This window comes from Alosa sapidissima, chromosome 1 (genome assembly GCF_018492685.1).
Source record: "Alosa sapidissima isolate fAloSap1 chromosome 1, fAloSap1.pri, whole genome shotgun sequence".
In the NCBI taxonomy this organism is placed as follows: Eukaryota; Metazoa; Chordata; class Actinopteri; order Clupeiformes; family Clupeidae; genus Alosa; species Alosa sapidissima.
The window spans coordinates 43,882,012-43,892,270 of NC_055957.1; the positions used below are offsets into that span (position 1 = coordinate 43,882,012).

Below are 10,259 nucleotides of genomic sequence, written 5' to 3' on the forward strand. Positions count from 1 at the left end.
TGCGCTACACATTGTTAAGGCTTATCTGACTTGCGCGGAATCTGTATCGATTTCCTTTCCCCGCTGCCTCTCTCTCCCCCTCCCTCCATCTCTCCATCCCTCCATCCCTCCATCTCTCCCTCTCTCTCTTTCTAGAGCCACAGCCAGCAGCAGCAGCAGCCCCTCTCTCCCTCTCCCCAACCCCCACCTCCATCCCCTCCGACACCACTGGCTTTCCCATCAGCACCCTCCCTCCTGCACACACACACACACACACACACACACTTAGTATGTCCATATGAGTATGATCGTATAGTATGCATACACTCATGCCCACATACATACACACACTGTTTTAACGCATACAGACGCATCTGTGCTCAGACATTTGCAAATAGATTGGTATCCGTCATAATTACAGACTCTAACAAACAGAGCCCTATAGAACTGTAATGTATGTACAAGGCACTGGCAGCACCATCTGTACACAGTGCTCATTTCATAACTGCAGTGTACATGCAAACACACACACACACACACACACACACACACACACACACAGGATGGGCAAAAATACATTAAAACTGTATTTTAAAATAAAATATCAAATACCCTAATTTTAAGTGTATCAAAATAGACTACAAAGCCACAGTAGCTATGCCATGTATCAAAATAAAATAATGTGTTTTTGTATTGTGAAAATACTAAAAATGCTCTTTCAAGGGAGCATGAAATCACTTTGCAAACCTTCCATATCTGTCTATTAAATCTATTCCTTCTTCAGTACACTGACTGTTGATTAAGTGGACAGTGTTTGAGAGCAACAGCTTTTCTGTGCCTATGAGACATGCCATAAACCTACAAACAGTCAACAGATCAATATGCTGACTTGCCTGTTACATCTCATAGCCTAAATACTGTATCAGAGATGCACTCAAAAAGTCACAACTGAACTTGTCAAGTAGAGACAAGTCCCTGACATTGTCAATTGTTACATGGTGTTATATCGACACCAATGGGTATAACTATGAAGTTTTCATTGTGTTGCTTTAGGTGATACATGGGGTAACTTTTTAGCAATATTGTAGGGCAACCACATAACTGGTTCCATATGTTCTGATTTGATGATTAACATTCTCAAGAAACTTGAGGTTGATGTGAAAGGTAGTGTATTGTCTGTGTGAGCAACCTACACATTACTCATCTTGCACTGGATCATCTTCCTAAATCTCAATATTCTGATCACAACAAGTCTGGGCAAGTCCCTGGGCAGTCTCTGCACCACTCAGAGGCTACATTCATTGTTTTGCACTTTTATGATGTCACCACATGACCAAAAGTATTGGTTTTACCAAAAATATTTGGCAGTATTTTTAAACTACAAAAATACACACCTATAAAGTATTTTGATACAAAATATGAAGCCATTTTCTTCCACCTAATAAAATACAATAAAATTGCAAAATACTATGTGTTTGAAATGTGTATCATAAATACGGCCCATGCACTCTCACACATATTTGCTGACACAAACTCTTACTATCCTACTTTCTCTCTCTCTCTCTCTCTCTCTCTCTCACACACACACACACACACACACACACACACACACACACATATATATCAAGCCACATATTGACACACACACACACACACACACACACACACACACACACACACACATATATCAAGCCACATATTGACACACACACACACACACACACACACACACACACAAACAACACACACAATCTCACTCTCCCCTCCTTCTCTCTCTCTGTCTTTCTTTCTCTCTTCCTTTCTTTTTTTCTTTCTCTCTCACAAACACACACACCCACACAATCACAATAACAATCTCACTCTCCTCTCTCTGTCTGTCTTTCCTTCTGTCTTTCTCTCTCACAAACACACACATACACACACACACACACACACACACACACACACACACACACACACACACACACACTTGATCACACTGCAGTAGCCTAGTATCATAACTAAGCAGAACAGTAGTACACAACATTGTGTCAGTAAAGCAAGGTAAATTCTTTGTGTATGTTCATAATACCAATATCATCATCAATTCACTATACACATATTATGTTAAAGATTGTATAAAACAGACAGCATGTACGGGCTGTGAAATTTCAGCAAAATTCTGGAAAATAACATAACATTGGGGTGTGCCTGAAAAACTAGATATGACTGAAAGACTGCTGTTATATTGTTCAGTAAGATACTGCATACTCAGCCAAACGTGTGTTTGAGAGGGGGAAGTATATGGACCAAAGCATATTTGTCACCCAAGTGTCATGAATTACCCCTCTATCGTCTGCAGTGCTGAAATGGTTTGGAATAAATCATAGCTCAGAGTTCTGTCTTACGCATTTATCAAAATCAAAGAAATTCTTTTCATGTTCCTTTCGAACATTATCATTCTTTTGTTGCATTTTACATATAATGAAACAATATATAGCCTTAAACACATTCATACATTTACTGTTTCTACAATTCTTTTTTACACACACACACACACACACACACACACACACACACACACACACACACACAGAAAGAAAGAGAGAGATAGAGAGAGAGAGAAGAGAGAATAGTGTAAGAGGGTATGGGTGTGCATTTATGCATTTCTCTCTCTCTCTCTTTCACTCACTTCCACTCCAACTCTCTCTCTCTCTCTCACACACACACACACACACGTCTTCACAATAATAATTTTTCCACCACTTGTTGTCCTCCCAGTTGTCCTGTGTGGTGGCTTGAGCTGTGGTCTCCTCTCCTTCTGTCTCCTTTGTCTGTAGCTTCAGTTTCATATCAATCAATCTCTCTGCTAGTGACATTTAATTGAGTGGCTAATCGAAGCCTAAATGGGTCTTGCATCACCTGACTTCACCAATGTTTGTCTATTGAGAGAGTGGATTTAGAACTGTGGGGGGAGAAAGGGAGGGAAAAGATTGAGTTCTTGTAGAGACAGTCCTTGCTCAAAGTAAAACTGGTCTTCCTGAGGTGCCTGATAACTGTTGACTGGCTCATATAGTTGAAAGGGAAATACAACAGGTTAGGCTTATTGTGTATAGCGTGTGCTTGCATCAGCCTCCCAAAACAGGAAACAGTAAAATGTTAGTATTTGTTGTGAAACCTTCAGAAGGAGGGACAGGTAAATAAAATAAAATAAAATAAATTATTCTGAGAGAGGTTAGGTGTTGTCTGGCAGGCTTTTAATGTATTATTTTAAGCAACTATAACAAACATAATTCCCCAAACAATTGGAAAGTACAGTAAAGGTTGTAGCCAGCCACCCAAATAATTATTAAAGTGGGCTTGTAGAGGAACACTTGCTGTGACAAAACTTCAAAACTTTGACCCTACCAGGAAGAGCGATTGTGTCTCTCTCTCGCGCGCGCGCACGCGCTTTCACACACACACACACACACACACACACACACACACACACACACACACACACACACGGGGAAAGAGAGAGAGAGAGAGAGAGAGAGAGAGAGAGAGGGAGGGATTCAACGATAGAGTTTCCGTGAGCGTGTGTGTTCAGTTGGCAACCTAATTTTCAATTATTAAATGACGAGTTATGTAAATCAATAGTTCATATCAACCATGTTATAGATTTAACACTGATATGCTGGGTGCCGCGTGCTCTCATCTAATTCCTTATCTGAAAGAGAGTGTAGTGCGGCCAGACTGTCTCAAAGTTCTCCAAAATAGGAAGGCGATATCTGCCATATTCGCGGGTGAATTGTTTATATGATGTTGTTTATAAACTTCACATTATTATTATTATTATTATTATTATTATTATTATTATTATTATTATTATTGTTATTATTATTATTATGATGATTATTGCTGCTGTTGTTGTTGTTGTTGTTATTATTATCCAGTGCTGCTATATTTTAATTCAAGGCTAATTCGGGTTTCCTATAAGTTTTCATTGTTGAAATCGTCTTGAGCTACTGTAGCCTACAAGATTAAAAAGAAAATATTTTCAATACGAAAACAATTCATAATATTTTTTTTATCTATTTAAACGTTTGTAGGGCACTTTAGTTTGCTGAATGTGAGAGGATGGCTACAGTCAGGACACTTTTAAAAAAAAAAAACATCTCATCAGACTATTATTATTATTATTATTACTATAATTATCATTATTATTAAAACATGTATTATTATTATTATTATTATTATTATTATTATTATTATTATTATTATTAATAATACTACTACTACTACTACTACTACTACTACTACTAATAATAATAATAATAATAATAATACTGTTCTATTATTACAGCAAGAGAACAGGAGGGACGTAATATCAAAATGTAGGCTACTGTCAGAGCACGAAACTCCTGTCAACGTAATAAATGGGGCCTATGTAGGCTAAAGTGCAGTAGCCTTAGGTTATTATTTTTATTAATTTAAAGTTTTACTTATTTTATTGTATTTTTAAGTTAAAGTTGTATTATTTCCTAACGTTATCAAATGGATAAAGTATTTGCATTCGCACAAAAATAGTGAACCTATTTTTTGTCAGGTCTTCAGAATTTGTATTTCTTGGTCCGCGGATTTAAGGTAGCCTATTTTTTTTTAGCTTTTTAAATGTTTAATCTCAAGTGCATCTTACATTAATGCTATGGGTTTATGTTTCGTCAGAGTTATATTGGAAGAATGCAATCATTCAAATGTGGTTCAATAACAATTCAAATCAGATAACTCCTTTAATAACCAAAACAGCGCCCAAGAAAACAAGCACCAGTCACATTCAGTCATGGCGTTTCGGAAGTCGTAGCCTATAATTAATCAGGCCAGGTCAATGACCGCCTTTGTCAATGTTTGATCAGAGGTGTTGACAGTGATTTTGTCTTTTTGTTTTGCTAAAATAAAGGTATGCGTATACATAGCTGAAAGAAATAACGTTTAGCATATAACTCAAGCCTCATGTGCATCCATGTATGTTGAGAGCATAAGGCCTCCTTGTGACTGATTGATTGACATGACTGTTTTTCGCCAGCAGTAGCCAGGCCATTGCGGGAGAGGGTACGTTGCACCGCACCCAAAAAAAGATCAACCCCATTCAACCCATCGATCCCGGGCAGACCGGTTAGCTGCATGGTGCGGTTAGTTATCGATCCTGCCCTCGCTCGTCTCCCATCATCCGCACCTCAGCAACAACACCACACACCAGCAGCATGGAACAGCCAGGGGACGGTTCACACCCCAGCATGCACACACTCGCTCATCCATTCTGCGGGTAACATCAGGCCTATTGGCTAGATATCGATTCGAACTTGCGTTGTGTTAAGTTTGACAAATTATCCAAACGGCAAATGCCCTAAAAAGTTACAAAACTCGTCGGCTTATAATGTTCTCTCGGGACTGAATTATCATAGCATTTGCACGGCTTCTGAGCACCCACCACTCTGCCCAGGGCTTCGCATTTCGGAGCTTCCGCGGCCTGTCTCGAAAAGTCTTTAGAGTCCGAGCGCTATGATAGCCTACATCTGCCCTGTGGCGGCCAAACTCGCTGCAGATTCAGCCCAAATAACAGAAGGTTTGTGAGTATTGCTCCTCCCATAATTGATTACATGCGCGGCATAGTTAAAACCACTGAGAGATGCTTTATCACATGCACTTGTTGGCCTTAGGCATGCAACATCACTAAAGGCCACGGAGCTATAGGCAAAGTCATACAAAAGGATGGCAGTGTGCCCTGTTTATGCCCAGTGTGCCCTGTTTATGCCAAGCGATGGATGGCATTGGATGAGGAGTCGTTTTATTGCGGTGTGTGTGTGAGGTTTTGTGTGTGTGTGTGTGTGTGTGCGTGTGTGTGTGTGTGTGTGTGGGGGGGGGGGGGGGTGGTGGGGGTAGCGAATAGAATTCAGGAATTTTGTCTAAATCAAAGTGTGTGGAAGACTGGACAATAAATCAACCTAAAGTCAGTGACGAAAACGTTTTTTTTTTTTTTTTTTCATGCTACTCTTTGAGCCAGTTACCACAGGCGTGAGTGGTTTTGCTTAAACTTTTAAACATTGTTTGGGTGTTACTAGTCTTGTGAGTGCAATGTGCTTTTTCGTGGTAGGCCGCATACGTCAAATGCGTCTTTGCGTTGGAATTTTAACTTCAGCTTGGAACTTTATTGTGCGTAAAGGAGTAAGAAAATCCGCATTTTCTGAAAATAAATAAATACATTTGTACAGACCTATTTATGCCACACCATGTTTCTATCCTGACTTGCTTACATCAGCTGGATAATATGCACACAGCCGACCGAGAATAGTGTAGCCCGCATCAGATGATGTAGGCGAATATCAGGGGCAGGCTTCTCATACCTATTATTGCGCTGCACACCATGGGATCCGTTAGCACAGTAAAAAAACACTGGCGTTGAAGCCGTTTCAAAATAACAGACTTTATATATTAGATTAACACTAAATTAGCGCCAGTATCCTCTCATTACATTACAGGAAAGCGACCCCCGCAGATCAGTTACTTCAGAGAGAGGGAAAGCTTGGCATGGTTTAGAGGGCTGAATTGAATAAGTGTAGCATGGAATGGTTTTAAAGCGCAGGTCAATCGATATTGTGACTATTAATCTGCAGCAAAATTAAAACAATTGAAAACAACAACAGGGATTAACAAATGAACCCCCTATTTGGTCAGGAGGCGATAGGAGAGATTGCCTATCTTGGTGCAGGGCAGCATTTGTCTAACAGCGCTTAAACATGTAAATGGTTATAAACGGTAAACACTGAAAATGTGTTTAGCTAAAACTTGTATTTTGATGTTATAGACTGTATCACCTCATTGGCGAAACGCCGTTTTAGGTCCATCCAGTCGTTTCAAATGCATACAGGCCTGTCTCGATGTAAAAACGGTCCGCCTTTAAACTAAGTCCCTTTGAGGAACTGCGCTTAATTAATATTTTGCCGAGATACTCTCTCTCTCACTCAGCAGGCTTTGGCATGTGAGGCGGACAGCGGCACCCCGCTGTGTTTGCAGCCTCGGCGGCGTATCCTCTTCTCTTTACGACTGTGATCTATTGCCTAAGTGTTGATGTTGAATAACCCCTGTGTGCCTGTTGGGAGCTTGTTTACATTTATATTACGATTGCAATGCTATTGCAAGGTGGCATGATTATTTTATATCAAAGCGTAGCCTCTTTTAAGCCTATACAATAATATTTGGATAAAGGATATACCTGGATAATTGGAAAAAGCTAAACAACCGTTTCATAAATAAGATATTATTTTCTCCAGCCTACAAGCTTTGGCATAGGCCTATGACTCTCTCCATGGAAGGTTTAATATATACCTCGGCGGAAGTGTTCTGTTTGGTTTAGTCATGCAGGCCTAGCCTTGATGGAAAGAGAAATTCATGGTATTTCGTATGGCTTGGGCAAAAGCGAAAATATCTGCGTCTTTCTTGGGTCCGTGCGCTTTGCTGTTGGCCTAAAAGCTGCAATGATCGATTTTCCTCTGTTTTCTCCAGCACACGTGGTCCAGTAATCAGGGCCCCCTTCCCTGGCGATCGATCGCTATTGATCCGTCAAACCCAGCGCGCGCCCACTCACATGCAGGCGCGAGAACCGGGCAGAAACGAGCGACATCAAGAGACGGACTGTGAAAACGAGAGACAGAGAAAGCGTATGTGCTTCTGTGTGAGTCTGAGGGCGTGTGTGTGTGTGTGTGTGAGAGAGAGAGAGAGAGAGAGAGGGAGAGAGAGAGAGAGAGAGCGAACGAGCGAGAGAGACAGACAAGAGAGAGAGAGAGAGAGAGAGAGGGACGTGTGCACCTTACGCTCGATACCTCACCACACAGACGGTCAGACAAAAGACTGTGTCGGCAGAAATGAGAAGGATGATGGAAGGAGTAAGCGGGAGGACGAGCAAATAAAAATGTGATTCATTTAGCTGTACTCCAGTCATTATTTAACAGTGCAGGGTTTGCAATCGGGGAGAAGCATGCCCCAGGCATCACTGTTTAGACAAGTACATGTTTTAATGTAGCGGGTGAAGATATGAGATTCACTGCAATCTGTTAAGATCTTATCTAGGCAGAATCCTTCACCTATTAGGCTACACTGCGTTCCCTCATAGACAGGCTCTCATCTTCCCTGCTGTGCATTAAACCTTTATGATATTTTGTGTCATAGGACTGGAAGCTTTCTGTTAGGCATACTCTAGCCAGGGTCTTGGCTGTTTCAGAGTGTGAATCCTCAGGATTTGCTCTGTGTGGAAAAAGATTTTAGTGAATGTGTGTAGCATGGATGTGTGGGAGAAATGTGTGTAGATAACAGTGCATGAGTGTGATTGTGAATGTATGTGAAAGCATGGTGTGTGTGTGTGTGTGCACACCCACAATTGGTGTTTGTGTGTGTGTGTGTGTGTGTGTGTGTGTGTGTGTGTGTGTTAGCGTTGATGTGGTATATGAAAATGATGGATGAGAGCACACAGGGTTTAGACGGCAGCAGTAAACAGATTTGACTGTGTAGGGGAGATCGATCGCCTCTGGCCCACTGTAATTAGACACACACGGGCCTGCTCCCACTTCAGCCACTTCAGCACAATCAACCTGAGAGCTGGGGGAACCCTGGCTGGCTCGCCATGTTTCTGTGTGTGTGTGTGTGTGTGTGTGTGTGTGTGTGTGTGTGTGTGTGTGTGTGGCTCGCTGTGTTTCTCTCTGTGTGTGTTTGTGTGTAAAGACAGTAAAGTCCAGAAAAAAAAAATAAGTTTGATGTATTAGATTTAGAAACCAGAAATCTAGTAAAAACAACAAACAAAAACAAACATTTAACGCACTATAGAGCTCCAAGTGGTTGCAGCAACTGACAATCAGTTTTGTCTATACCACCTAAGCTTTAAGGAGGGCTGTGTTGTTGTTTCTTAAGCGGTGCATGTAAGAACCAGCTGCTTGAGCTGGGCTCTGCCGTGGATTTTCCTCACCACAGCTTAGGCGGACGGGGGACTGGGCAGGGGAGAGGAGAGCCGATCTAGCCCGAGGCTATTCTGACACGAGTCCCCACAGGCGTATCATCCCCCTGACCGACTGGGCAGGCTCCGTGGGTTAATTTTTCATCCCTTGCTCTCGCCCTCCCTAGTGCACGCAGAGCATGCACACTCATAACACGCTGACACGCAGAGACGTTAGTGTGTGTACACACACGCGCACGCACGCACGCACGCACGCACGCACGCACGCACGCACGCACGCACGCACACACACGCGCACGCACACACGCATACACACACACAGGCACGCACACACGCATACACACACACACACACACACACACACAGAAAAAAAGTCTCAAAAATGAATGGCCAAATACAGATGCACACTTTACACGATTATGACCATATGATAAAAATTGTAAGCACATTTATTTGTTTTTTTAGACACCTGTAGTTCATCTGTGGTCAGAAGATTTCCAAGACAATTGTCTCGCATTTCACACATTGCATTTCTTTAATTTTGATTTAAATGTGCTTGTTTCGTACCATTTTTCATCTGCCATCTCTTTGATTTATAAATGAATTGTATAAGGAGTGAAACTGGTATTTGTAAAATAAATCTCTGTCTCCCTCTCTCTCTCCATCTATTTATCTATCTATCTATCTATCTATCTATCTATCTATCTATCTATCTGGTGCAGCGTGCAAGCGGAAGGAGCAGGAGCAGCACAAGGACCGGAACCTGGTGCCCAAGAAGCAGCGTCTGGTCTTCACCGACCTGCAGCGCCGCACGCTCATTGCCATCTTCAAGGAGAACAAGCGTCCGTCAAAGGAGATGCAGATCACCATCTCTCAGCAGCTGGGCCTGGAGCTCAGCACGGTCAGCAACTTCTTCATGAACGCCCGCAGACGCTGCTCGGACCGCTGGCACGACGAGCACCACCACCACCACCAGCCGCAGCAGCAGGGGCAGCAGCAGCAGCAGCAGCAGCATCACGGCTCCAGCCCGGTCCAACCGGGCCCCTCCGCCAGCACCTTCTCCAAGGCCTGAGCGCTGGGGGGGAGCATGAGGGAGGGTGCCAGGCGGGGCAGGGGGGAGTGGGGAGGGCAGGGCGGCCCCAGGTGATGAGGATAACCACATCATCATCAACAACAACAACGCAGGACGGGGAGGGAGAGAGTGTGGTGGGCAGTTGGCAGGGAGGATTGATAGGGTAACCCCTCCTTCCCTTCATCCACCACACACCCGCCCCCCATTCCTGTCAATCATAACAGGAGATACCCAACCCCTCCG

At 42.7% G+C, this 10,259-nt stretch overlaps 1 protein-coding gene across 1 annotated transcript in view; it reads left to right on the forward strand.

Annotated features, from left to right (window-relative positions):
- onecut3b (one cut homeobox 3b) overlaps positions 1-10,016 on the forward strand; it is a 19,677-nt gene extending 9,661 nt beyond the window's left edge. Inside the window, exon 2 of the mRNA XM_042086131.1 lies at positions 9,667-10,016. Coding sequence (XP_041942065.1) covers positions 9,667-10,016 — 350 coding nt within the window. The remainder of the gene's footprint in view (positions 1-9,666) is intronic.
- The last annotated feature ends 243 nt before the right edge of the window (positions 10,017-10,259 follow it).